General features: G+C 50.0%; 17 protein-coding genes across 17 annotated transcripts; 10 read left to right on the forward strand and 7 right to left on the reverse strand.

The window, feature by feature from the left end:
- Window positions 1-296: 296 nt before the first annotated feature.
- Window positions 297-2528, forward strand: Bathy12g02410 (predicted protein; the record flags this gene model as incomplete). Its single annotated transcript, XM_007509608.1, has 1 exon — window positions 297-2528. One exon carries the CDS (start codon window positions 297-299, stop codon window positions 2526-2528), a length of 2232 nt encoding a protein of 743 aa, XP_007509670.1.
- An 80-nt stretch (window positions 2529-2608) lies between these two features.
- Bathy12g02420 (predicted protein) lies at window positions 2609-3787 on the reverse strand (the record flags this gene model as incomplete). Its single annotated transcript, XM_007509631.1, has 1 exon — window positions 2609-3787. One exon carries the CDS (start codon window positions 3785-3787, stop codon window positions 2609-2611), a length of 1179 nt encoding a protein of 392 aa, XP_007509693.1.
- A 146-nt stretch (window positions 3788-3933) lies between these two features.
- Window positions 3934-4611, forward strand: Bathy12g02430 (charged multivesicular body protein 3; the record flags this gene model as incomplete). Its single annotated transcript, XM_007509619.1, has 1 exon — window positions 3934-4611. The coding sequence occupies one exon, from the start codon at window positions 3934-3936 to the stop codon at window positions 4609-4611; it is 678 nt and encodes a 225-aa protein (XP_007509681.1).
- Window positions 4612-4849: 238 nt separating this feature from the next.
- Window positions 4850-7108, forward strand: Bathy12g02440 (predicted protein; the record flags this gene model as incomplete). Its single annotated transcript, XM_007509607.1, has 1 exon — window positions 4850-7108. The coding sequence occupies one exon, from the start codon at window positions 4850-4852 to the stop codon at window positions 7106-7108; it is 2259 nt and encodes a 752-aa protein (XP_007509669.1).
- A 410-nt stretch (window positions 7109-7518) lies between these two features.
- Window positions 7519-9432, forward strand: Bathy12g02450 (predicted protein; the record flags this gene model as incomplete). Its single annotated transcript, XM_007509611.1, has 1 exon — window positions 7519-9432. The coding sequence occupies one exon, from the start codon at window positions 7519-7521 to the stop codon at window positions 9430-9432; it is 1914 nt and encodes a 637-aa protein (XP_007509673.1).
- Window positions 9433-9842: 410 nt separating this feature from the next.
- Bathy12g02460 (inositol monophosphatase) lies at window positions 9843-11162 on the forward strand (the record flags this gene model as incomplete). The annotated part of the gene is made up of 1 exon (XM_007509754.1): window positions 9843-11162. The coding sequence occupies one exon, from the start codon at window positions 9843-9845 to the stop codon at window positions 11160-11162; it is 1320 nt and encodes a 439-aa protein (XP_007509816.1).
- A 409-nt stretch (window positions 11163-11571) lies between these two features.
- On the forward strand, window positions 11572-14106 carry Bathy12g02470 (predicted protein; the record flags this gene model as incomplete). The annotated part of the gene is made up of 1 exon (XM_007509901.1): window positions 11572-14106. The coding sequence occupies one exon, from the start codon at window positions 11572-11574 to the stop codon at window positions 14104-14106; it is 2535 nt and encodes an 844-aa protein (XP_007509963.1).
- A 245-nt stretch (window positions 14107-14351) lies between these two features.
- Window positions 14352-16103, forward strand: Bathy12g02480 (aldose 1-epimerase; the record flags this gene model as incomplete). Its single annotated transcript, XM_007509797.1, has 1 exon — window positions 14352-16103. The coding sequence occupies one exon, from the start codon at window positions 14352-14354 to the stop codon at window positions 16101-16103; it is 1752 nt and encodes a 583-aa protein (XP_007509859.1).
- Window positions 16104-16169: 66 nt separating this feature from the next.
- Window positions 16170-16529, reverse strand: Bathy12g02490 (predicted protein; the record flags this gene model as incomplete). The annotated part of the gene is made up of 1 exon (XM_007509881.1): window positions 16170-16529. One exon carries the CDS (start codon window positions 16527-16529, stop codon window positions 16170-16172), a length of 360 nt encoding a protein of 119 aa, XP_007509943.1.
- Window positions 16530-16648: 119 nt separating this feature from the next.
- On the reverse strand, window positions 16649-16996 carry Bathy12g02500 (predicted protein; the record flags this gene model as incomplete). The annotated part of the gene is made up of 1 exon (XM_007509711.1): window positions 16649-16996. One exon carries the CDS (start codon window positions 16994-16996, stop codon window positions 16649-16651), a length of 348 nt encoding a protein of 115 aa, XP_007509773.1.
- Window positions 16997-17560: 564 nt separating this feature from the next.
- On the forward strand, window positions 17561-18670 carry Bathy12g02510 (predicted protein; the record flags this gene model as incomplete). The annotated part of the gene is made up of 1 exon (XM_007509837.1): window positions 17561-18670. The coding sequence occupies one exon, from the start codon at window positions 17561-17563 to the stop codon at window positions 18668-18670; it is 1110 nt and encodes a 369-aa protein (XP_007509899.1).
- A 92-nt stretch (window positions 18671-18762) lies between these two features.
- On the reverse strand, window positions 18763-20593 carry Bathy12g02520 (predicted protein; the record flags this gene model as incomplete). The annotated part of the gene is made up of 2 exons (XM_007509770.1): window positions 18763-18768; window positions 18812-20593. 2 exons carry the CDS (start codon window positions 20591-20593, stop codon window positions 18763-18765), a joined length of 1788 nt encoding a protein of 595 aa, XP_007509832.1.
- A 106-nt stretch (window positions 20594-20699) lies between these two features.
- On the forward strand, window positions 20700-22112 carry Bathy12g02530 (SET domain-containing protein-like (ISS); the record flags this gene model as incomplete). Its single annotated transcript, XM_007509869.1, has 1 exon — window positions 20700-22112. One exon carries the CDS (start codon window positions 20700-20702, stop codon window positions 22110-22112), a length of 1413 nt encoding a protein of 470 aa, XP_007509931.1.
- An 82-nt stretch (window positions 22113-22194) lies between these two features.
- Bathy12g02540 (actin) lies at window positions 22195-23414 on the reverse strand (the record flags this gene model as incomplete). The annotated part of the gene is made up of 2 exons (XM_007509937.1): window positions 22195-22482; window positions 22539-23414. The coding sequence occupies 2 exons, from the start codon at window positions 23412-23414 to the stop codon at window positions 22195-22197; spliced, it is 1164 nt and encodes a 387-aa protein (XP_007509999.1).
- Window positions 23415-23611: 197 nt separating this feature from the next.
- Window positions 23612-24811, reverse strand: Bathy12g02550 (predicted protein; the record flags this gene model as incomplete). The annotated part of the gene is made up of 1 exon (XM_007509949.1): window positions 23612-24811. One exon carries the CDS (start codon window positions 24809-24811, stop codon window positions 23612-23614), a length of 1200 nt encoding a protein of 399 aa, XP_007510011.1.
- A 352-nt stretch (window positions 24812-25163) lies between these two features.
- Window positions 25164-25976, forward strand: Bathy12g02560 (splicing factor 3A subunit 2; the record flags this gene model as incomplete). The annotated part of the gene is made up of 1 exon (XM_007509833.1): window positions 25164-25976. The coding sequence occupies one exon, from the start codon at window positions 25164-25166 to the stop codon at window positions 25974-25976; it is 813 nt and encodes a 270-aa protein (XP_007509895.1).
- Window positions 25977-26080: 104 nt separating this feature from the next.
- On the reverse strand, window positions 26081-26536 carry Bathy12g02570 (the record flags this gene model as incomplete). Its single annotated transcript, XM_007509678.1, has 1 exon — window positions 26081-26536. The coding sequence occupies one exon, from the start codon at window positions 26534-26536 to the stop codon at window positions 26081-26083; it is 456 nt and encodes a 151-aa protein (XP_007509740.1).
- Between the last annotated feature and the right edge of the window lie 77 nt (window positions 26537-26613).

Below are 26613 nucleotides of genomic sequence, written 5' to 3' on the forward strand. Positions count from 1 at the left end.
TGGGACGAGAACGACGCGCTCTTTTCCCGAACGAGTATATCGATTTTATGCGCGCGATCGAGGACAGTAATATAAAACTCTCTCTCTCTTTTTCTCTCTCTCCGTGTTCTTCTCTCGTCGAAAAGAAGCGCGCCGCTCTCTGTGTTTACTAAAAGTAGTCTCCGCGCTCTCGAGAAAAGTGAAGTTTCAAAGCGGCGGCGAGATGTGACGTTTCCTCCAGAACAAAGACGCGCGTACCCGAAACACACATCGCTTTTTGCACGTCATCGAGCGGAAGAGAGACAACGAACAACACCATGGGCGGCAGTCGTAACGGAGGCAAGAAAATATCCACCGGTTTAGGCCTCGCGTTGTCGAAAGCGGCGGAAAGGAAAGCGCACAAATCCTCCGTTCGAGGCCAAGACGGGACGCACATCAACTACTCGAACACGACGAACCAAGACGTGAATAAAACGCGAGAAAGCGAAGGACTCGTGTCCGTGCTCGAGAGAGACGATTTGGAGGAAATGATGGCCATGGCGCAACTCTCGAACCGAGATTTTACCGCGGAAAGAGAAAGGTACGGAGGGCCAGTGGTCGTGAGCACTGGGGGTGGTTCGGAATACGCAAGCAACAGTACCACGAATACTCATCGGATGAGTGTTGGAGGAGATATACTCGGGGACGAGGCGACGAGAGAGGAAGTGGAGCGAGCGAAACTGACGCACGAAAACGCGGCGAGGATTCCTCGACGACCGGCGTGGACGACGGAGACGCCGAGGGACGCGCTCGATCAAAACGAGAAGAACGCGTTTCTCGAGTGGCGAAGAACCTTGGCGGAGATCGAAGAGACGGAAAGAGTGAGATTGACGCCGTTCGAGAAGAATCTGGAGATTTGGAAGCAGTTGTGGAGGACGTGCGAGTTGGCGGATTGCGTGGCGCAGATTGTGGACGCGAGGGATCCGATGTTTTACAGGTGCGAAGATTTGGAGAGGTACGTGAAAGAGTTGAACGAAGGGAAAGAGTGCGTGATGGTTCTGAATAAAGCGGATTTGTTGCACGAGGAGCTGAGATCGGCGTGGGCGGATAAATTCGACGACATGGGGGTGAAATATTTGTTTTGGAGCGCGAAGGCGGCGACGGAGAAGATTGAGCGGGATGCGATTTTGGAGAAGAGGACGAGGGCGTTGGCGAGGTTAGAGGCGGAAGAAAGGGCGAGGCTCAGGGAGTACGAGAACGGCTCGAGCTCCTCCAGCGAGGATGAAAGAGAGGAAGTAGAGAGGGAAGGCGGTGGAGGAGATGTATCGTCGTCGTCGTCGTCGTCCTCGTTGACTGATGAAGGAAAACAAAACGAAGAAGACGCGAGCTCGATTGCGGCGACGGAACAACTCAGACCGCCGTCGGCGATGTCCGGATGGACGCAAGCCACAAAGACGAGTTTGCAATCGCCGACGAAAGCAGCAACAGTACCAGGGAAAGAAATTAATACAATTGCTAGTATTAGTAGTAATAATAAAAACGGCCGCAACGATCCGCGCGCTAGGGTGCTCGATCGCGACGAACTTCTCGCAGAATTGGAGCGGTTAGCGGTGAAATCAGCCAGAGTCACTCGAAACGATCCGACGTTATACGCGGACGAACAACTCGATTTTCCAGAACACCGACGCGATCGCGTCGTCGTCGGTTTCGTTGGATACCCGAACGTCGGGAAATCTTCGACGGTGAACTCGTTAATTGGGACCAAGAAAACGGGAGTATCCGCGACGCCTGGGAAAACGAAGAGATATCAAACGCTCGACCTCGGGCCTCGATTGACGCTCGCCGATGCGCCTGGTTTAGTTTTCCCTTCCTTTGCGTCATCGAGAGCGGATTTGGTGTGCGCAGGTGTGTTACCAGTCGACCGATTAACGGACGTTCGCGTTCCGGTGTCGAAAATTTGCGAACGCATACCGCGTAAATCGTTGGAGGTTGCGTTACACTGCCAGTTACCGAAACCGGCATTACACGAAGACCAAAACAGACAACCAACCGCGGGTGAACTCTTGCGCGCGTTTTGCGCCGCGCGAGGCTGGGCGCTCGTCCACGGTCGACCCGATGATAGTAAAGCCGGTAGATATTTGTTGAAAATGTACGCCGAAGGTCGTCTGTTGCACTGCGAGAAACCGTACGAGTCGTACAGCGGTAAAATGGGCGACGGCATCGGCGCCGGCGCCATCACCGAAGACACCCAAAAGGCGCTCTTAAAGTTGCAGCAACAATCGACGAGTGTCACATCCGAAGTGCAAGATTTAGACGACCTCGACGTTGCTGATTTAGTCGCCGACTTTCACGCGCGATTAAACAACAACGATACGAAAAAAACGTCCCAACGCGTTCGTCCGGAACACAAGTTCCACAAAAAACGCAAAGAGAAGCGACGAATTAAGCACAAGGGAGCGGGTGAAAATAAAGACGTTGGCGGACAAGGTTTTCTGATGGGCAAAAGAGGTGGAATGATGCCGGCGCACTTACAAGCGAACGTGAGAAGTGCGATTGGAGACGAGGAGTAATAATATAATATGTTGTAAAATTACACGCGCTACCACTAGGAGCAAGTGATATCATCAATTGGTATTATAATAAAACTTCTTCAATTGACGATAGACACGCACTCGTCGCTTTCGATTCTTTTCTCCTTGACTATTTTTCTAGCATATTCGGCGACGATTTTCCCCATTCGTTCGTACGAGTTCACGGTGACGCCTCCGACGTGCGGCGTGACGAAGATGTTCGACGCCCGTTTCCCGTTTTCGCCGAGGCTGAGCAAGTCGCCGCCCACATCCACCGGTTCGTCGTAACACACGTCCGTGGCGTAATACAAAACCATGCCATTTTCGCACGCCTCGCGCATGGCTCGTTCATCCACCAACGCGCCGCGGGCGACGTTCACAACTATACCAGGCACTCTCTCCTCTCCAAACTTTAGCGAATCTAAAAATGTTTTATTCACCATCTTTCTATTCTCCGGCGTACACGTGCACGCGATGACGACGATATTATTTCGCCCGCTCGGAAAGTTACCCACTAAATCTACGTCCGAAATATCGCCCTCGTACAAGCCATCTAACAACTCGTTGTCGTCTTCATCATCTTCTTCTCCTTTCCTCTCTCGTTTCCGTCTCAACGCGTAAATCTTACATTGAAACCCAAACTTGAACATCTTCGCTTGCGCCTTGGCGACGCGTCCCCATCCGACGAACAAAACAGTCGCCCCGAACAACGACTCCCCCATCGGTGATCCCAACACTTTATTTTCGACGGATATTTGACACTCGTTTACTTTTTTTAACGCCGCGAGTGTTAAAAAAACCCCCATCTCCGCCGTGCTCGTTGCGTTCGGGTTCGAGTCCGAGCGAATTCGTCCGACTTTTATGCCTGCTTTTGTGGCCAAATCGATGGCCACTCCTTCTAAGCCGACGCCGAATTGTAGTATCAGTTTACACTTTGACAACTTTTTCCCACGATCACCAGAACCATTACCAGCAGCAGAATTGATAACTGTTTCGTCGAATCTGGTCATCAGTGGCACCAACACGTCGTACTCCTGAATCATATCTTTCACTCTTTCCCGGGGGCAGTTTTGGACTTTTACCGTTACACCATCGGATGATGATGATGATGACGATGACGATGCTTCTGTATAGCGTTTCGTGGCTTCGAATCCACCGATGAATTCTTCGCCGCAGAATAACACTCGAACGATGATGTTATTCTCACTGGTATTCGTTTCATCGTTGTCCTCGTCGTCGTTGTCATCCGTTGTCTTCATTCCATTCCGTTGGGGAAATCTCTGGGGGATTCTTCATTCATTGGTGGGGTAATAACTGCGCACAAATTCACCATTAACACGCGTACCCCGTGTTCTACCACCTGGTTCGAGAAAGGGAAGCGTGAAGACGATAGTATCATAAAAAAATGGAGAAAATAATCGCTTTCTTCAAACCTCCAGACCCGAAACAACTCGCCAAACAGTGGCAATCGAACATCCGGAAAGAACAGAGACGAATAGACGCAAACATTAACGAGATCAAACGAGAGTGCATGAAAACCACTCGAGAGATTAAAACGTGCCTGAAAAGACAGGATATAAACTCTGCGCGAGTTTTAGCGAAAGAAATCGCGAAAGCGAGGAAAACGATGGAGAGTTTATACGAAACAAAGGCGAACTATAATTCGATTTCCATGCGTCTAGGGGAGTCCGTGGGGAGGTTGGCGCAGGCGGGGAGCGTAAAAACATCAGCAGAGATATTAAAGTCGATGAACGCCATCGCGAACGTCGGTCAAGCGACCAAAGACGTCGTCGCTATGAGCAAAGAGATGTTTAAATTAGGCGTCATCGAGGACGTTCTCGAGGACGCGTTCGCCGGGATGGCTTCGACGGACGACGAGGAAGAGGAAACGGAGAGAGCGGTGGATGTGATTTTGAAAGAGTTTGCCGGCGAGGTCGCGGGTGCAATGCCGGAGAAAGTCGTCGAACATGAACAACCAAAGACTACTGAGGCGGTCGTCGTCCCATCGGTTTCCAAAGAAGAAGATGAAAGACGGCCGGTCGTCGTCGACGTGCAAAGTCGACTCGACGCCCTTCGAGAGTAGCGATATCGTCGTCTCGAGTATCGCTCGTCGAGTTTCGACTAAAATAGATCGAACTTCCATCGTGAACGAGTGCTCGCCTGGATACGAAAATCGAATATCTCGGTAATTGGTAGTGCATCAACTGCAGGAAGCATCAAATAATGCGACATCAAGTGCGCATTGTAAAGTGTATCATATAAAACGTAGAAAACATCATTTTGCCTCAAAACGCTGACGCATTGACCCAAAAATCAAAATCATGTTTTGCCATCAAACAACAACACCATTCGCGAATAATCCTCGAAGAAGAGAGGTCGCGTCTACTTCGTCAAAGCACGCTTCGTCGTCTACTTCGTCTTCGTTTGGATGTTACCGAAAGCAGCAGCAGCGCTTCTGTTCTTTGTCTTCTTTAAGACGAATTTCCAATTCGAAATTCTCGTTAGGGAAACGACGACGCTTTCAAAGTTGCGCCAAGAACAACATCATCTCTTCGACCACGGCATCGATGAAGGAGGAGGAAAACGAGGAGAATATGGAAGAAGGAGGAAATTTGAACGTGGATGCGGTCGTGTTTGAATCCGTCGTCGACACTGGCGGTGGTGGAAGTGGTTCTGGTTCTGTTGGTGGAGGGAAAAGCAACTCCAACACCAAGACCAACAACTTTTCAGCGAGCGGGATTTTTGATTCTTTGCTGAAGTCGTACGACGAATTCGACGCGTCCGAGCAACTGGAAAGGATGAAAAGAAACGCGAAACAATCGGATCGAGTGGCGAAAGCGATGCAGTATAAAGCAGGGAAAGCGGCGAGGAGTTTACGGGTGAAAGTGAATAATAGTAATAACGGGAAGGGCACCGCGGGCGTTTTGACGACGAGTTCATCGAATAATCCGGCGGCATTATTGGGAAGGAAAAATGCGTCGTCGGAGAAGAAGAGAGAGAAAAATAAGGTTCCCGTGGCGTATCCAGACGCGACGAAACCGACGATATATAAACTCACCGACGCGGAACGCGCGGCTATGGGTGCACTCGACGCGGACGAGATGCATTTCGTGCCGATACCAAACGAAAATTGGTCCGTCTCTTTACTCCGGTATCTTCCGAAAAGGTCGAGCGCGAACGTGGATTACTCGAAGCCGCCGGTTATATTCATTCCAGGATGCGCGTCGAACGCGCACACGTTCGATGTTGATGCGAGCGATGGTTTTTCCATGCCAAGATTATGCGCGGAAAAACTACGCAGAGAAGTTTGGATTTGCGAATCTCGAGGGGTTGGTCACGCGAGGAACCACGAGACGCCGCTGGAGAGTTACACGAAGCTCGTGATGGAGGAAGACGTCGAGGACGAGGAGCAATACGACGAATCGAACAAAAAGAAATCGCAAACGAAGAAGAAAATTATTGTTTCGGTGCCGAAAATCAAGCCAACCGTATACGGCGGATGGGACTTCGATACGTACGTTTTGGACGATTTGCCGACGGCGTTTACGTATATACGAAACTTAATGGTCAACGAAGGCCGGGCACAAAGGGATACATTTGAGTACGATTTAATCGGTCACTCGATGGGCGGTATGCTCGCGTGCGCTATAGCGGCCAGAAGTCAACACGAACACCCAGGGTGGTCGATTCGGAAAGTCATCGCTTTAGCGTCGTCGTTGGAGTGCTCTTCGACTAACGCGCAGACGGTACCGTCCATTTACGCTCGATTCGCGGCATTAGCCGGGCATTTACCGAGAGGTTTAACCGGAGGCGCATCCGCGATACCAAAAATACACTTACCGTTACAGCCGGTTTCAGTCGGCACCGCGGAACTGTTCACTCGAGTCTTGGGCCCGCCGGACGAGAAAAGGCAAGAAGACGTTTCGAATCCAGCCTCGGCGTTCTGGAACAACTCCGTCTCTGCGACGACGTGTTACCCGGGCGCCACGAGTGCAAAATTTCTCCGAAAACTCCTCGTGTACGGATTCGATAACGTCCCGTTAAGTCTACTTCTTCAAATGTGCACCTTATTCACTCCGGGCGGCATGCGCTCGCGCGAAGGCTTGCGAAACTTCTTCACGGAATCCAAACGCCCGTCCGAAATCACCATCTTTGGCGAAAACAAATTCAAAGAAGACCCAATGGAAATGCAAAAACCCGTCATCAACTACGTCGACGCGTTCGCCAACAGCAACGTCCCCATGCTTTGCATCGCCGCCGATTACGACCCAATCTTTCCTCCCGAACAAGTCAAAGCCTTCGCGAAAAGAGTCAACGCTCGATACGAGTGCGTCGGCGACGGGTCCATTTTCGAAAACGACGACGACAAAGAAAAAGGCGAAAACATCATCGACAAAGAAGAAGAGCAAAAACAGCGCGACCTCCTAAACTCTGGCCGCGTAAAAAGTGATGATATGCCCGAAATGAGAGACGCCAACGGAGACGCGGTTCCGAGCCACATGAGTCACTACGACGTTCTCTGCGGTAAGCGTGCGCCGGTGTTGGTGTACCCGAAAATCCTCGCCTTTCTCGAAGAATAAAAGAACAAGAATACGAAGAACACGGAGAAAAAGCATAATAGCACGTAGGTAGATAGATAGGGAGAGAGAGAAAGAGAGAAAGAGAGAGAGAGATGCGAGATGTTGTAAAAATGTTCGTTTTTTTTCTCCTCTGTCACAACACCAAAAAGCTCCACAAATTCTCCCCTATAAGACACACAACAACTCACACCAAGAACAACAACAACGACAACAGTTTCTTCCGTTTCAACAGGCGACGTTCACGGAACACTCAGAAGCCGACTGACTCCGTAGTATTTACGTCGTTTTTTTCCTCTCTGGTCTCTCTCTCTCGCGCACAACAACATCATCAAATTCATCAACTCAAGGGAAAGACATCTCCTCGCTTCGAGCGGATAAAGAAGAAGAACTAAAGAAGAAGAAGATAAAGAATGGAGGGAGAGGACAAAATTAAAAAAGAACAACACTCGAACGATTTGCGCCGTCGAGCGAGATTGGCGGTGATGAACAGCAAGCGCGTGTTGCTGTCGTCGACGAATGATGATTTCGACGAGAACGAAGAGGAGGACAGTCCCACGAGGAAGGTTTCGGAGGAGGAGGATGTCACGGTGGTGGTCGATTTTATCGGGGACGGGTTACGCGGCGCTCGAAAATGGCTCGGCGCGGCGACGGTTATTGATAAAGAGACGAAAGAGACGACGTTTTACGGCGTTCCGAGCCACGCGAGAAGAGTGTTGAAGGTTGTCGCGAAAACGGGTTTGGTGTCTGTCGTCGGCCCGGATTTAGGCGATCGGAAGTTTAAGTATTTGAGAGGGGTGACGAGCGTGGACGAGGAGAGCGAGGAACCGACGATATTTGCGCTTCCCGCGTGGGGGGATAACGTGTTGAGATCGGATTTTAATCGAGAGGAGGAGAACGAGGTACCGGAGATTGCGAATTGGATGGAGGAGTTGTATTTACGCGACGCGAACGATCGGACGAAATGGGAGGAGAAGTGGATGTGGCACGGCGGGCAAATTGCAAAGACAAAAGATGGAAACTTGTACGCGATTCCGTGTAACGCGAAAGCCGTATTGCGGGTGGACGTGAAACAAGCGAGAAACGGGAAAAACGCGACGGAGAAAGCAAAGGCGATTAGTATGGTTGGCGAGGATGTTATTTCGAAGATGTCGGGCGCGCAGAACAACAAATTTTACGGCGGCATCACCGGATCGGACGGGAATATTTACGGCGTCCCGTATTGCGCGGATAAAGTGTTGAAAGTTATTCCAGACGAAAGAAACCCACGCGTGGAACTGCTCGACGGCGAAGGAGCACTTCACGAGATTGCGAAAGGGAAAGACTATAAATGGCACGGCGGCACGTATTGCCCGATTGACGAATGCATTTACGGGTTCCCGTCGCATGCGGATAAAATCTTACGAATCGACTGTAAAACAGGTAAAGTGACGCAAATTGGTGGTAACTTTCCGCAAGACATGAACGAAGGGCGGTATAAATGGGGTGGTGGGGCCGTCGATAGAGAAGGTCGCGTGTACGCGATACCTTCGGATTGCGCGTGCGTTTTGAGGATCGATCCGAGAACGACCGTGAAAGTAAAACATATAATAACAGAAGAGAACAACAACAATAAGAATAACAACGAGTGCGGCTATGAATCAGAAAGTCAAAAAAGTGCACCTTCGAGCCCAGGTGCGAGTCTGAGCAGTTCGCCGTCTGCGGCGGGTGAAGGTTTTCGCAAAGTAACTTTTGATTTCAACAAAGCGCGAGAGAAATCATACTCCATGGAGCGGAAAAACAGTAGAAAAAAGCAAACTGTGGTCGAAGTCGAGGAACCGCTCGTGGAGTTCCTCGGTCTCGGACTTCCAGGAATGCTTCCCAACCTGCGAAATAAATGGCAAGGAGGCGTCCTCGCCAACGACGGTATGATTTACGGCGTCCCGTGCGACGCGCCGTACGTCCTCCGAATAAACCCGGAAACTGCCGAGTGTTCATTCGTTGGCGGCGATTTAGGCACGATGGAAGATAAATACCAAGGAGGATTCTTAGCGCACGACGGATGCATTTACTGCATCCCCGAAAATGCCGAACACGTGATGCGCATCCACCCTCCAGGATCCACCGCCTCCCCGAAATCTCAATCCTTGAAAGCGCACAACGCCGCCGTCGAAACGCCGATACCGCTCACGAAATCGCAAAGAAAGAAATTCCTCAACCGACGAAACCGAGAAAGAAGTGGCGGTAGTAAACTCCTCAATAGCACCCACGTAGCTCACCATAGCGCAGAGAAGAACAGCAGATCTTCGTGTTGTCGATTGTCGTCGTCAAGCCGCGGTTGTTTTTAGTCAAGTAATTAAGTACTAAGCAGCAAACTGCACAAATTCACACATCATCATCACTTTGCTTCCCCGCAGAACAACAACAAAACAAAGCGTTTGCTGTTGAAAGAAAAGTTTTGTTGTTGTTAGTATTGTACATGCTCCAAAGCAACAGCTCGCGCGCGTTTGCTTCTCTCGCGCTCGTCGTTTGGGCCGCTGGTTTGCATCACAACGTGCAAAGCATTTCCCAATCCGAGGCGTATAAAAACTCGGCGATAGGGCAAAGCGCGAGCAGTTCGGTGTCTTTTTCTTTATTCAGTGGCGGCTCTGAAAGCGCGTCGACGAAACCGTCGAAGTCGTTGTCGTCGTCTGAGGATATTTCGGGCGAAAAGGATTGATTTGAACTGGTTGGAACGCCCCACAAACGCACAGACAAGATGACGGAGTTTGGTGGTGCTGTTGAGAAAATATCTCTCAAACTGCTCGCGAAGCACTGCGTGGACGCGTGCGTTCGAGGATGCAAAGAGATACGCGCGGTCGCGAAACGAAACAAACGCGTGATGGATGATGACGGAAATTTCGCGATGAAAAAGGAAAAGATTAAACACACGTTCAAAGACGAGAACGACGCGAGAAGCGCTTTGACGGAAGCGGACGTGAACGCGCAATCGGTTATCATCGGCGCGTTGAGGAAGAGTTACGGAGAGCGGTTGAACATCGTCGGCGAGGAAGATGGCGACGCGAACGCAAAGCCGAGGGAAGATGAGGAGAAGTTGAGAGACGATTGTTTTGAGTTTTCGAAGATGGAGGAGGTGGAGGACGTTGAAGTCAGAGTCGGCGACTGCGTCGTGTTTGTTGACCCGGTAGACGGGACGCGAGAATTTATAGAAGAACGGTACCAAAATTGTCAGTGTTTGATTGGTATCGCGCATAAAGGACGAGCAGTTGTCGGTGTCGTAGGTATACCGTTTCCAAAAGGGGAAATTACAAAAGATTGCGACGTCGAAGCGTTGGCGGTGGTGTACGGGATGTGTTACGAAAAGGAGGATGAGGGAGGAACGGTGGTGAGAGTTTTGGAGACGTGCAACGAGACGTTGTTAGGGAACGCCGCCGCCGCCGCCACCACCATCGCACTCGCTGAAACGACAAAAACAAAAACAACAAAAACGCCGACGACAAACCAGCAGCAGCAGCAGCAGAAAAAGCAGCGCGTATCGTCCGAAACGACGACGCCGAGTTCGCCGTACATCCTCACTACCGGCGACAGTAAATCGAAAGCGTTACGCGCGGCGGTAGAAGTAGTCGAAGAATGCATACGCGATGACAACGCTTATCCGACCCCACCGGAACGTTTAATCACCGGCGGCGCCGGGAACAAAATCCTCCGCGTTGCGACCGGAATCTCGCCTTCTTCGTCGTCTTCTCAACAAACGCCGCCAACGACGACGACTCCAAACGACCCTTCGAAACAAACAAAAAACGCTCCGCCGGACTGCGCGTTGATGCACATGGGCACGTGCGCCTGGGACACCGCCGCTCCCGAAGCAGTACTCCGCGCCTCCGGTGGTACAGTCACCGACCTCTTCGGCTCTCGACTCGTCTACGACTGCTCGAACAAAAACGAAGCGTACGTCAACGCGCGAGGCGTTCTCGCGTCGAGTAAACGTACGGTCGAGAGTGGTTTACACGATATGTTTTGCCAAAAAATGAGGGAAAGTGAGACGTTGTTGACCTTATTCGGCATCGATGTGTTATAAGAAAGCATCCTCCCTCCTCCTTTTCCTCTTCCTCCTCCTCCTCCTCCTCCTCCTCCTAAAATAGTAATATGTAATAAGCGAGTAAAAATGAGTCCCTAAACGAAACCCTAAAATCAATGAGGGCTTCTCAAGTCCATTTCCCATCAGAAAACCACGCATCGTCTGCGCCTCTCTCTTCTCTCTCGTGCCTCGCTCTTCTCGATTTGAAAAGCACTTTGTTTCATCTCTCGCATTGTTTGGTGGCGTTTTCTTTATTCATCAGAGACAGACAGATTAGGAGAGAGAGAATACTACAGTAACTCATCAAAGGCTTACAACATTTGTTCGGGAAAGTTTGACTTCTTTTCTCTCTGATAAGAACTTCGAATCAAGTTTCCGCTCCGGAGGAGGAGGACGACGAGAAAGCATCATGACGGACGAGAATAAAGACGGTAAAAGAGGTGAAGAACTCAAATCCGTGGCGAAAGAGTTCACGCACCAAGCCTCCTTAAAACTCGCCGAATTCTCCAACGACGAACGCGTTTCCAAAAATTTCGACCAAACGCTCGACACCGCGAGCGAATATTTACTCGATGAAAGCGCAGAAGCGAAGATCAAGCAAAAAGCGAAAGAGCTGATGGAAACGTCCGATTTAGCCAAAAAGTTGCAACTAAAAAGTCAAGATTTATTCGATAACTCTCTGAGGAAAGAAGAGGACATCGAAACGGCGAAACGAAGAGCGTCGCAAGTTTTAGAGATTGCGGAGAGTTTAGCGGCGAAGAGCGCGTCGACTTCGCAAACGGCGTCGGTGTTTGCCGAGGCGACGGCGAATTTGAAACGGTTAATCGAGACGTCGGAGAATAGGAAAGAGTTGGCGGAAGCGGCGAAGGTTTTAGGGAAAGAAGTTTGGGAGAAGTTAGGGAGTCGAGCGAGCGCGAATTCAAACGTCTCGAGCATGAAGACGACGGTCGATCGGTTAAGCAGCAGAGTGAGAGAGTTGTTGAGAAAGTTGCAAGAGGATAAGAAGAAGAGAGAGGAAGAGGCGGCGATGGCAGCCGTTATGGGGTTAGACGGGTTGAGCAGTCCGAGAGGAGGTACGGGGAGCGACGGAGGGTCGCTGATGAACTCTCCGAGAACACCCGGGGGTGGTTTGAGATCAAACAACGGCGCGAGTTTGGACGAGAAGAGCAACGTCAACTCTAGGTTTAAAACCTTAGGCGAAGAATCGCAATCGATTTGGAGAGACATTCGGGGCGACGAGCAAATTAATAAACTCTTAAAAGAAGAAATCGTGCCTGGCTTTAATAGTTTAATCAGGAACGCGGTGGAGGTGAGCTGCGAGTTGATTTCAAAATTAGAGTTGCCTCGCGTGGACGGGATTTACGACTCGCCGATTGGCTCCGTGTGTTACCACGTGGACAACTTGCACTTCAGCGAGTTTTCCATCGATAAAGGCGCTTTGCGAGTCATCAATCACGTCAACGGCGAGAAGCACAACAGTAATAATAGAAAGCATCATAGAAAACCGCATCACCACGGCCAAGACGAAGACGGACACCACGAGTATTACGATTCCGAGGACGATTCCGAGGACGACGAAGATTTTGAGAATTCGTACGACGACGGTAGCGGATACCATCAATTCAACGAACGAAATAATAGTAGCAATAACAACAACAACACCGGGTTACATTCCACGGTGGAAGTGCGAGGAATCAAAACGAACATGGAAGAGATTGAGTTCGCGTATTGCGAACATCCAAGAGGGTGGGGCGTCATCGACGGCGAAGGTTTGTGCACGGTGAAAGTAGACGGAGCGAGAGTTGGCATTTCTTACGAGATCATCATCAACACGCCGAGATTGGTACAGATTGTTAACCAAGGCGTGGAAATCGTGAAGAATGAAACAACGAGAGACGAGTTGACGGCGAAGTTTCAAGCGAGTTTAGAGGAGAGGAGGAAAGGCGCCGCGGCTGAAGCGGATGAAAATAACTCGGAATTTGCGACGCCGGTTTTGAGTCCGAGCGGAAAGAATCCCCACCAAGATTCGTCTCCGTCGTTTCAAGAAGCCGGAGGTGGCGGGAACAAGAACAACAATTTCGATTTATCCACCGTGGACGATGCGTTATCGAGCGCGTTAGACCGCGCGTTTGGCGGCGGAGGCGCGTTTGGCGAACCTCCGGAATCTCCGGAAGACACGCCGCCGCAATCTCCGAACGAAAGTTCCTTAGACGCGCGAGAACACCAACAGCACGCGTACTTTCAACCGCGGAAGCCGTCTTTCGACGGCAACATGATTCGAGACAAAAACGAGAATATTACTAGCAAAAGCAAATCCGCAAACGACAACAACAGGTACGAGAAAAATGGAAAGAGTGAACAAATAGATAGGCAAGCGCAGCTGGAGAAAAATCGCAAGTTTGTCGAGGACGTCCTCGGCGCCGAGTTCCTCGGGACCGACCCGGTGCTTACCTTGCGCGTTCACACGACGCACATCGCCGTCGGTAAACTCGACGTCGAAATCGGCGGCACCTCCGCCGCGTGGCTCTACAACATGATCGCGCTCGTCCTCACCGAACAACTCCGCGGACGCATCGAAGAGCGCATCAATAACATCACCGTCCGCCAACTCGCCCGCCTCTCCGGCGCCGTCGCCGCTTACTCCGCCGGCTTAATCCAAGTTGAAGTCATGGGCGACCACTCCGACTCCGAGGACTACGACTCCGACGAGGAAGGTTTGTTCTCCGGCATGACTGGCTCTTTGCGCGAAAACCTCGGCCAATGGAACGAAGACTGGGTCTGCTCGCACTGTCCAGGAGAAGCGAGCGAAAAACTCCAATCAAAACGAAAGTTTGGAAGTAAAACAGATTTGAGACGAAATTCCAGAGGCGAAAGCATGGAGATGTTACCGGACGTCGACGCGGAAGACGCCAAATGGGAAGCGTTTCAAAACAATAACAATTGAAGCTTGAAGAGAGAAATCTGATGATAATGAATAGAGCGCGCGTTGTCACACTCACACACGTAGTAGTATTATTCCAGAATACCGTAATATCAGGAGGAGGAGTACATCGCGCTCGACGCCGCTCGATTTTCCTCCTCCTCCTCCTAAAGGGAAAATCGTCATAAATATCTTTTCTCTCACTTTACGAACACGCTTTGAAACACTTCTACCCTCTGCGCAAAATAAAGAATATATACGAAAAGCAAATGTCCTCCAATACTGGCACGAACAAATTCCCTTCGATCGTCCTCCCTTCGATCGCGCTCGCGTCCACCGCGTGCGCTTTACTCGTCCAAAACCACCACAGAGTTGGACACGTTCCCGCGATTTTTAAGCGCATTTTTGGACGGTTTGGAGAGAAGAAAACAAAGAAGACAAAGGAAAAGGAGACACCTTTTGACGAGAACGAAACGATTAAAACTTCTTCTTCAAACGACGAGAAGGACGACGACGCAAAAGCAGCGAACAAAAGCAGCAGCAGTAAAGAAGTTAAAGAAAAAGTTATTAAAGAAGAAAAAATTGGTTTTCTTTCCCCACAAGAAAAAATGGAGCAAAAAATGGAGCGAAACGAGGAGCGCGTGAGACGCGCGAACGAGAAAGGGTTCGAGATGATCACCATTCGCGCGAGCAGTCGAGAGGACGCGAAGAAAAGAGAACGGGCGAAGACGACGACGAAAGAGTTGTTGTTCGGGAAGAAGAGGATGAAGATGAAGAAAGGCGCGAGCGACGAGAGCGAGGAAGAGGAAGAGGAGGAGGAAGAAGAGGAGGACGTGAGAATAGAGGTTGATATTTCCACGTTTGGGGCGGCGATTGTGGCGCTGAGAGTGCCGAGTAAAGAAAGCGAGGACGTGGAGGATGTCGTTTTAGGTTTTAATTCAGTGGAGGAGTACGCGAAAGTGGACGACCATCCGTACTTTGGCGTCGTCGTAGGGAGAGTCGCGAATAGGATCAAAGATGGGAAATATACCTTAGATGGCGTGGAATATAAGTGCGATCGAAACGATGGGGAGAAACACACGTTACACGGCGGTCTTGAAGGCTTGGACGTGAAACGATGGACGCTGAAAGACGTGTCGGAAAGCCACGTGGAATTGAGCGTGTTGAGCGGAGATTTAGAGCAAAAAGGGTTCCCGGGAAATTGTAAGATTTCCGTCGTGTATCGAGTGCGGATTATTGAGCGCGCGAAAATTCGCGAGAGGAAGAAAATGTCTCTGTTGGAAGCGCCGTCGTGCGAGTTGTACGTGGAAAAGTACGCGTCGCTTACGTGCGAGTTCAAAGCGACGACGGACGCCAAGACGCCGATTTGTTTGGCGCAACACTCGTATTTCAATCTTAGCGGGTGCGATTCGAACGAAGACGTTGGGTATCACTTGGCGGAGTTTCCGAACGTGTCGAAGTACTTAGTTTTAGACGATGAAAATATTCCAACCGGTGAAATCCGCGAATGTCACGAGGCGTTTGATTTCTCCGAGAAAAGGTTAGTCTTTGCGCAGTTGCCGCCTATGCGCACGCCGCTCGGATTCGATCACAATTTTTGCATCGACGGCGACAACTTCTCGAGATCGGTGAATAATCGTCCGAAATCGTACTTTGCGGTGGAAGATTCTAACTATTCGCGACATGCAAGCATTCCATCGACGCGATTTAACGAAAGTTTAACCCATTGCGCGTCGTTCGAAAGTTCTTCGAGCGGACGTACCATGGACGTATACACCGACGCCCCCGGCTTTCAATTTTACACCGGCAACTTTCTCGATGGCACCACGAGAGGTAAAAACAACGTCGCATACGACGCAAACACGGGTTTCTGCGTCGAAACGCAGTGGTGGCCAAACGCAGTCAACGAAAAAGACTTTCCGGATTCAGTGCTGGAGGTTGGTCAAACCTACGTCCACAACACTTGCTACGAGTTTGGTTTGAATAAAGGGATTGGAGCGAGCTTCGTGGCTTCGTATTGATGATGATGATAATAATAATAATAATATTTATGATAGGAATACACTTCTTCTAATCTACACATTTACTCACGCCGCGGCGAAAAATCTCCGAAACCCGTACACGCATATAAACAACCCAACCAAAACAATCACCGGCATGTACTTTTGAATCAACGCCTGCCTGCTCAAATCCTTCGCCTTCTTCGCGTACTTTTTACTCTCCATCGCTAAATTCCCGCTCATATTTTCCACTCGATCCAACCGTTCGCCTTGCTCCAACACGTCGTTAATGTTCCTCGTCATGATCGATTGAATATCGTGCAAATCTTCGTTCAACTTCTCCAAGTTCCTCTGCGTGCGTTGATCGGAGTACAATTTCTTCGTCTTTTGAATAAACGTGTCGAATTTAATAAACGCGTACGGGCGAGCGACGGAATCGACGTTCATGCCGTGTTTGTCCGCGAATTCGCGTTGCAGTTCTATTAAATGCGACAATCAGAGAGAATATACATAAGGTGAGTCATTATGCGTCAAACAAACGTCTCGAATGAAAACGTGATGACATTTCAATCGAATCGAATACGCGCGAAGAACAAAAACGAGTTCTGTTTGCTCTCACCTTCCAAGTACGAATACGCTAATTTCTTCGGGTAATTCCTCTCGCACAAGGTCAAATAGCACACCCCGCTTTCGATCACGTAGTGCATGAAGTACTCTCCGGATTCGTACGACATCCTCGACGGCGGTGCTCCTCCTGCGCCCGACGCGTGCGACGATGAGTTCTGCCCGAGTTTTTTAAACAGCGTTTTCGCTTGTTGTTTGTAGTATTCTAAATCGAGCGAGGCGTCGGTGTCCAATCCTTCCGCGAGAGGGAGGCCGTCCAGGACGCGCGCAATCATCGTCAGTTTCACCATACTGCACACCACGTATTAAAGCTTCAAACGAGACGTGTGAAAAGCAACTTCAAAGCGCGCGGTTTTATCGTAAACACAAGCAGAGAAAGAGAGGAACACACGCGCGCGTGTAAATGAAGCTCTTCTTTTTTGTGTCTCCGAGGCACGTGAAAAACTTTCCCCTCGTGCTCCCCCTTTTTTAAAAAGGCATTTGGTCGTGTCTTACGAGTAGGGGAGTTTGAACGACATCAGGAGCACACCCAGGAGGCGAAACGCGCACGTTTTAACTTTGAGTAAGAATAACACACGCGGGAGCACACACGCGGCGCTGCGTGTTGTTCTCGCGGCGCGACGAGGTGAAGTGCGAGTATTATATGCGTTGTTTCGTGAGTACAAAGACAGATATACTCTATACTGTGTAGTATTTTTTCCTGATCTGTGCTCGTCTTTTTTTCTTTCACTTTTGCCCTAAAACGAAAAGGCGTTGTTCGTTGGTCTTTTTTTATAGGGGAGTTTTGACTTCACTTTTGTCCGAGACAAACACCCACACACTTCTTCTCAAAGAGAATACTACGACGAATAATAATGTCTGGCCACAATCCATTCCTGGTCGAATCAGACGACGACGATGACGATCGAGAGGAAGAAAACCTGTTACGAACGGCTGCCGCGCGCGCGAACGTGATGGGTTTTGGTGGTTCCAACATTTCGTCCTCCTCCCCTGAAATGATGTACGGAGGAGGAGAGGGAGAGGCATCACACCCGATGAAGACTACTTCTTCTTCTACTTCTTCTTCTTCGGTGTTTGCGAATAAGAGCAGTAGGGAGAGCGTGCCGCCGTTACCGTCCGCGCCGAGGATGACGACGAGAAGCAGTGGGAGTAATAGTACGACGACGACGCATACTACGACTACTGGTGGTGGTGGTGGATTTTGGATTTTCAGCTTCAAATACTACCAGAAATACTTCGACGTGGACACCGCGGACGTCCTCAGGAGGATCAAGAAAGGAACGTACGGCGCGTTAGGCGGGGCGTTGTTTTTGGACGACGTGAAGGAGAAACCGGACTTGTACGGGGCGTTTTGGGGGTGCGCGACGCTCGTGTTTGTCGTGGCGATGGGCGGGAACTTTGCGGAGTATTTGGAGAGCATGTCGTCGTCGTCGACGACGAGTAGCAATAGGAAGAGGATGCTGATGATGCGGAAGTTGTTGCAAGAAGAGGAAGAAAACGTTTTGCCGCCGCCGGCGCCGTATTCTCCTCCTCCTGCGACGACTTCGGTGGTGAGCGCGAAAGAGCCGTGGCAATTCGACGTGACGAAAGTCTCGCAGTGCGCGGCGATGACGTACGCGTACGTCTTTCTCTTTCCTCTTTCATTGTATTTAGTAAAAAGATGTTACGCGGGCGTTCGGAGCGCGAGTTACACCGCGTTAGTGTGCTTGTACGGCTATTCTATCATGTCGTACATCCCCGCGTCGATATTGTGCATTTTTCCTGTGGAAACGTTGCGGTGGGTGGCAGTCATGACGGCGTGCGCGGTTTCGAGCGCGAGTTTGTTTCGAAACGTAGACGCGTTGTTAAAGGGTGAATCTGGGAATACGAAAGCGATGGCGATCGCGAAAGGGATGGGCGTCGCCATCGTCGGTGCGAACGTGATTTTCGCCGTCTGCTTGAAGGAGTTGTTCTTTCGGTTTTAAAAAAATGAATAATAGTACTTAATCTTGGAAGGTTGTTCCAAACAACAATTCGCACTCGAGAACCTCGATGTTCCCCGTGCGAGGATTAAACATCACGTCTAAACCAATACAACCCGCGTTGCATATTTTATGCTCGCGAACTTTTTTCAAAGTTTCTTTCGCCGAGCGCGTGTTGCACGCGTCATCCGTCGTCTGTCTCAACAGCTTGCGAATGAAATCGGAGTGCGAGACGACTGAGACGGAGCTATGCGACGAATTCTTCAACTCTTCCCAGAACTCCTTCGTGCGTTCGTTGACTAAAGAAGAAGACGTGTCGCTCTCGTCCCCAGCGGTCCACCATTTATCTCTCACGTCGCGCGAATCCACGTCAAAGTACTCCGCGCACTTGCGTTCGCTAAAGATGTCTACGATCGTTTGCGTTTCGGCTAGGTTGAGCAAGTTCAGTTTCTCGGACGCTCTTTTGAATATTCTCGTTCCTCCGCATTCGATGCCGACGGAATCGAGGCCGCCGACTGATTTAATTTCTCGACACGCTCTCGAGAATCGAAAATTAACTCTCGGCCACATTTGGGCGTCTTCTTCTTCTCTTTCTCGCCTCGTTTGAGTTTTTACGCTTGGACTTCCACTAATATTCATGCCTTCGATATCAATCAGCGGCGGTAAATCGGAATGTGTCGTCGCTGTTGCAAATGATGACGACGACGACGCCATCTTTACCGCCGCGTTTCTTTTTTGCACGTCCGCGTTCCGTTTGATCGTCGCGGGATGTTTGGCTAATAAAATCATCGCCGTTTGTACCGCTCTGGTCAAAGGCGACACGATTACGTGATAGGTGTTCGCATAGACCTCTTCCCAATCGTCATTGCCCGACGACGACGAAATCGTCGAAATCGTCGGAGTTGGTGGTTTTTTTGCGAGAACAGCCGTTCTCACGCACTGGGCGACGCCGGCTTCCGTCAACGGATGGTCGTACGCCATCATGTTTCGAACGTTCACGTTTCGTTGGGCTTCATTCCACGCGCTCTCTCCGTGCCTGAATAAATAAATGCGTTTTTTCATCGCTGGCACTACATCAAACAACACTCGCACGACCGCTTGACACTTTCTGCTCGCGTTCTTCGTATTCGACAATCCTATTCGAAGCGGTACGATCAAAGTCACGCTTGTTTTACTACCGCTAGGAAAGTTGTCGTCGTCGTCGTCAAATCCACCGTCACCAAAACCACCACCATTTCCTTCTTCTTCTTCTAAACGATCGCAGCACAAACCGCACGTCCCGTACCCGATAACTCTCTGCGTGCACGATTTATCCTTCTCCTTCCCACTCGCACCACCACCCATCATCTTCGACAACCCTCCCGAAAACGTTCCCTCGTTGCTCACGCTCGCCTCGACGACCAACCGGTCGTCCCTCCGCAATCCTACGCGACAGAGCAAATCCCTCGTTTCGCCTCCCCACTCGATCGCGTTGTTGGTGTTGTTATTCACCGTCGTCGCATCTTTCTTTCTATTACTACTACTACTACTCTCGATGTTCGTGTTGCTGTTTTCCGCTCGCTTCCTGGAGCTAAACATGCACCGTTTCCCTTTCAAATTCCCGAACCTGTCGGACACTCTCGCCGTGACGAGTACTTTCTCGTTATGCGCGCAATCCAAATTTTCGATCCGTTCCAAGCTGATGACGAGGTGGTTGTTGTCGGACCCCGAGGAACGCCTCTCTCGTTGCCGTCGCATCTCCTCGTCTGAATCGTTCTTCTTTTCATCATCTCTCAAAGTCGTTCCCGCGAAGACTCCTAAGCGCGTCGTTGATGTCGTTGATGTTTCCATTCTCGCCGCCGTCGTCGTCAAAAACGGATCGAAAGCTTTACTCTGCCGCTCTTGTTGCCGCGCGGGGACAAATGCTTCCTCCTCCTTTCCCGTCATCATCGTCAAAGCGTGAATATCATCCAGAGAGAGATGTGTTAAAAGTGAGGGGAAACTTGCTTCATTTCCCCTAAAACATTTGACCACATGCGGTGAATATATATCAATGTCGTCCGTGTCGTTCGAGCGATGGTTGCTCGACCAAAACGTCATTTACGATGCGACTGCCATCAAATTCGTCGTTTCGAATGCGACTACTCCTAACGCGACGACGAAAGTCCTCGGGAAAAGACGGATACATCACCGGGAAAAAATCGTAATTCGAATCCCTTTCCAAGCGTGTTTCACCTTTGAAACGTCTTTGCTTTTCGCGAGGATGAATGAAAAAGCGAGCAAAAGAAGATGGAAAAAGCGCCTGGAACGTGTCTTGAAGAAGCGTACTAAACAATCGTCGATAGTTTTGGATTGGTTGAGCGCGTTGGCGTTGGCGCTGTGCTTTGAACGGTTTTGCATTTCTCAAAGCGAGAGGAAACAGTTACAACAACAACAACAACAACAACGCGCTTCTTCTCAAAACGCGGAGAAGAAGATAAAGAAGATAAATGAGACGATGAAAAGCAGATTCGAGCCGTATTTGAAAACTTTGAACGAATGCGAACGACACGCGATGTGTAATTGGGAGGAGGGAGAGAAAGAGATGCTCTTGCGAGGCACGGATGTTGGGATGGATTACGTTCGGGATGAAAGGGAAGCGGCGAGGCGCGAGTACGAATCGTTTCGCGCGGCGCTTTTGCCCCGGGACTTTGAAGAAGGGGAAGAAGAAGAAGACGACGACGAAGAGAATAGTTTTGCGGAGTACTTTACGTTGGCGAGATACCGGGGTTCGAGGTCGGTGTGTAGTTCGCGCGCGTTTCAGATTGCTCCCGGATTGGTTGGATTGATGCCGTTGGCGGATTTGTTCAATCACAAGTCGGTAGGGAACGACGTCGCCGTGTGCGAGGGAGACGACGAGACGACGGAGACGGTTGCCGTATCTGTCGTGAAACAAAGTGGCGCGCAAAAAGGAGAGGAATTATTTAATACCTACGGAGTGTTATCAAACACTGATTTATTGAACTCGTATGGTTTTTGCGATAAAAACGCGCTCGACGTTGCGGCGACGGCACCGAGGATTACCGGTTTGAGCGTTCGCCAACGGTTCTTGATGATGGCAAAAACAAGTAATTTACCGGATGCGTTCAGAGAAGACGAGGAAACGCATACCATTGAGGAGACCACTCGCTTATTGCCGCCTGGACGAGAGGATATTCTTCGCTCGGTATTTTTACATCGACTGAAACTGTACCCGAGTCAAAAAGAATTTGAACGCGCTTGCGAGGCGTACTTATTGTCAGGAGGAGGAGATATAAAGAATACCCGAGAAAACGCCGCGTCACTAAAAAGAGAACGCGTGGAACTCGCGCGGATATGCAGACAGTCCGAGATGAACTGTTTAGAACGCGCGATCGAAAAATTGACGTCGAAAGCTGTTTTGGCGCAAGATCGAGAGGATGATGCCATGTTTAGCGTCTTCGCGTAAAAGTATTGTTCTTCTTGTTGTTAGATTTTCTTGTACGATTTATGCGCGTCGCTGCTATATATACACATTTCTTCTCTATCATCTATTCGTGAAACGTTCCTTCGCACTTTCTCAGCGCTTTCGTTATTCCTAATTTTTCGTACTCATGTCTGGTCACCCAAAACTTATCGTTGTCTTTCATAATGTTCGCCAACACCGAGCCGCCGACGAACACGCTATACTTTCTATCCGCCGGCGTTTCCACGTTTACTCGATTCACAAACTTTTCTACGTTCGCGTTCGGGTCGCTTTTCAATATTCGTTCTTTATACAAGTCTATTAAATCCTTCTTTAACCGTTCGCCGAATCCAGGAAACGTGGTCGACCCGCGCTCAAGACGATATTTTCGTACATCGTCATTCGAGAGTCCATATCGCACTCTTGCACGCACTCGAAAACCAACTCGCTCACCCCTACGCTTTCCACGCCCACTAGACTCGGTTCAAACATGATTTCCGGCGCCATGAACCGTTCGCTCTCTACTTTAATCCTCCTCCCGTCGGGCAACTCGTACGACTCGGCGCACGCCGTCGTCTCCCTCGCCAAACGCAACCATCTTTTCCTCTCCTTCGCGACAAAACACACGCTCTCTTTCATCTCCCGAATCGAATCCACGTCGTTCGTGCGTCCAACCGCGTATCCTCTTCTCCCTAAAAGCTCTATTAACCTCTCCGTTACCGTCCGGCCGGCGATGTCCAACCGTTTCGTCGCTTGTCTCTTCGTAAATCCGTCGATAACCGGAACGACGTGCGACACCCCATCTCCGCTATCGAGCACTAACCCGGTCATTAACCCTTGCGAGTACAACGTCAGCACCGCTTGCACGTGCACGAACACGCCTTTAAACCCGAAATGTGTAAACATAATCTCCACCATTTTCTCTCGATTTTTTATCGGATTTTGAGGCGCCTCGGTGAGCAAAATCGTTCGCTCGCCAATCTCCTCTCGCGTCAACTTCAACTCGTCGTAAATCGCGTGCTCCCAAACTAAAATCATATCTTGCCAAGAAGTGACGATGCCGTTTTTTATCGGGTACGACACCTCGTAATTTTGGCGGTTGTCGATGCACTCTTGACCGACGACCGTGAGGCTGCTGTTTTGGGAAGAATTATCAAGCGCTTCCTCGAACCGGACGACTCTTCTCCCGACGCAGGATGGGAACACGATCGGAGGTGATTCCTCCGCAGATGCGAATCCGCACTTGACGTACCCGGTGCCGTTGTCTAGGACAACCGGAGGTGGGGAATTGTCCTCGTTGGACATGTTTCTCGTGCAAATTAAGTGTGTGTTTGAATTGTGGTGAATTTAGGGAGAAGGACGAATGGTATGTTTAACGCGTCGTAACAATGTCATTTTATCATCACACGCGTTTTAAAACTGTATAGTATATATTAACTCTTGTTCTTTTCTTTCTTTCTTTCTCTCTCTCTCTTTCTCTCGTGATTACTGTTTTTAAATAATCATACGCCGCCGGCTTCCGACGATTCGTCTTTATTCTCATCTTCGCTACTACTCCCGCCGGACCCGCCTCCTTTCGCTTTGTCAAAGCCGCTCATTTTTTCGAGGACGGAGACGTCTGAACTCTCCGACAAGGAATCGACTCTTAATCTCGCGTAATCCTCGTCCGTGGCTCCGAACAACTCTTTCAACTTTTGACCGGTTTCCGCGGCAACCTCTTGGTCCTCCACCAACGCCGGCAAATCGGCTAAATAACACAACTTTGAAAACATCTGCGCGGCGATCATTTTACGCTCCGCGCCGCTCTTGGTCAGCTCCGAGACGTCTAAAATCAACGTCCCGTACTTTTTCACCATTCTCGCCGCGCTTTCGGACAGGATCTCGGACATTTGTTTCGGCGTTAACTCGCACGCGTTCTTCAGCGCTAAAATGTCCTCGACAAACGCTCCCGTGAACGGTTCTTCGACCATTTTATACCTCAGATATTTCCTAAACACCTCCTGCGTGGTAAACCCAGTGGAGCGGGCGATTCCTTTCGCGACGTTTCGGGTCATCGATTCTCGCTCGTTCGGAAAGAACGGTTTCAAACGTTCAATCACGAGTACGTTTTTGTTCACCGTCTTCTTCCTCACCGCCCTTCGCGACGTGGATCTTCGGTAGACTTTATATATGCTCCACCCTAACGTCCCGGCGAGAAAGACGCCAACCACGTAGGATAAGTTGCGAATGCCTTCGTTCTCGTAGGCTTTTTGGATGGATTTCGTCACCGTTTGTTGGACGCCTTTCTTTTCTTTAGTGCTGCTCCTTTTTGTCGGCGCCAGATCGGATGCATCTAAATCCTCCTCTTCTTCTCCTTCAGAAGAACCTTCAGTCGCTATTATTTCGTTTCCATCTTCGTCCACCTCGACTTCCTCGTACTCAAACTCCTCCTCGTCTTCCTCCTCCTCTTCGTCTCCCGGCATCTTCTTCTGTTTTTTCCCTTCTTTTCCTTTCGACGATGATGATTCATCAACGTTCGTTTTTTTCCCGCGAACTTTTGCGCTCGCGTTTCCTCGACCAAAACCTTTCACAAACGACTTCTCGCCGTTTTTTACCGTCCCAATGAAAACCCCGTTGTCTCTTTTCCCTCCTCCGCGTGAGAACGACGAGGCGCAAAAGGAGGCGCCTTTCGCACCGTTCGTAAAGGTAGAACTCGTCGCCATGATGTGTTTGGTCTGATTTTTCTGTCGAACTCTTTTCCCTTTTTGAGAGGGTCTCTCTCTAAACCCTAGATACCCTAAACTCTTTTTTTCTCTCGCCTTTTCTCTTCTTTCTTGAATTCGTCAAATTCAATCCTCTTTTGAGGAGCAGGAGAGAGAGTACACACGTCGTTCGTGCATCCGCGAGAGAGAGTCACTTCTGCGAGTGTGAGCGTATTCTTCTTTTTGTTCTTCTTTGTGTTGAAAGAGAGAGAGAGAGAGAGAGAGAGAGAGAAAGCACAAAGTCAAAACATCATCAACATCGATTCAATTCTGAATCAGAGCTTTCCCGGGAAAGAAGAAGAAGAAGAAAAGAATGTCGTTCGAAGGCCGAGGCGGCTCGAAAGTCGGCTCCGCCGGGTTAGCCTCGGCGTCGCAAACCGCCGTGGACAGACGCGAACGTTTACGCAAACTCGCGCTCGAGACGATCGATTTAAGCAAAGACCCGTATTTCATGCGCAACCATTTAGGTTCGTACGAGTGCAAATTGTGTCTCACCATCCACGGGAACGAAGGGAACTATTTAGCGCACACGCAAGGGAAACGACATCAACAAAACCTGGCGAAACGCGCCGCGCGTGAAGCGCAAGAGACGAAAGTTTTACCGCAACAGAGGAATAAAGTCGTGCCGAGGAAACGGGTGACGACGATAGGAAGACCGGGGTACCGCGTGACGAAACAGTTCGACGCGCGCTCGCGGAAGAGGTCTTTGTTGTTTCAAATCGAATATCCGGAACGCGAGACGAACGCGAAACCGACGCACAGGTTTATGAGCTCGTACGAACAAAAAATAGAACCGTGGGATAAGAAGTATCAATACGTGGTTTTTGCGTGCGATCCGTACGAGACGATCGCGTTTAAGATTCCAAACGTAGAGATTGCGACGAGAGGAGGAGGAGGCGCTTCGAGAGGATTTAGCGGGTGTCAAGCCGCGTGGGAGGAAGGAAGTCAGACGTACGCGTGCCAGGTATTTTTCGAGAACAGCAACAGTAGTAATGCGGGTGGTAATATTGGTGGTGGTGGTACTGCACCAGGTGGAATGATGCCGATGGGCGGTATCCCGCCGCCGCCGCCGATTATGGGCGGGATCGGGATCCCGCCTCCTCCTCCTCCTCCTCCTCCGCGATGAATAATGTTTAGAATTATTATTATATATTACATTTTAGCAATTTAAGTTTCTAGTTGTATCTCTAATCTCTCCCTACTGTATCTCCTCGCAATCATTCATCATCATCATTCCATCCACGAATTCTCCACGACCAACTGTACCCTCTTATTATACTCCCTCACCGAATCTCGAAACAACGTCGCCGCTTCGCTATTCGCCGGCGAGTTCGGATTCGGATCGCACAACAAACTCTGTATCGACGTCAACACCGCGGCGACGTCGTATATCGGCGACCACTGATTCTGTAAAATATCCAAACATATCGACCCGTCCGCGTAAATGTTCGGATGGAACATCTTCGTCACGAACTTCACCGTCGGCGCTTTGTTCGGATACTCCTCGGTAAACTGTAACGTCAGTTTAAACGTCCCGCCTTCCCAGGGCGTATCCTCTGGGCCGAACATTACCGCGTGCCAGAGCATGATGTTCGATTCCGTCGGGGCGCCGGAAATTCCAGTCGGTGGGTCCGATTGCAGGCGTTTGAAGTCACGGACGAGGCGTTTCCGAGCCGGGGTTGACATTTTTTAATGAGATTTGATTTCGGTGATGTGTCTTGAACCCGTTCTGGGTGTAAAACTACTCCACGTGAAATCTATTC

Source organism: Bathycoccus prasinos, assembly GCF_002220235.1.
Source record: "Bathycoccus prasinos genomic : Chromosome_12".
Classification (NCBI taxonomy): Eukaryota; Viridiplantae; Chlorophyta; class Mamiellophyceae; order Mamiellales; family Bathycoccaceae; genus Bathycoccus; species Bathycoccus prasinos.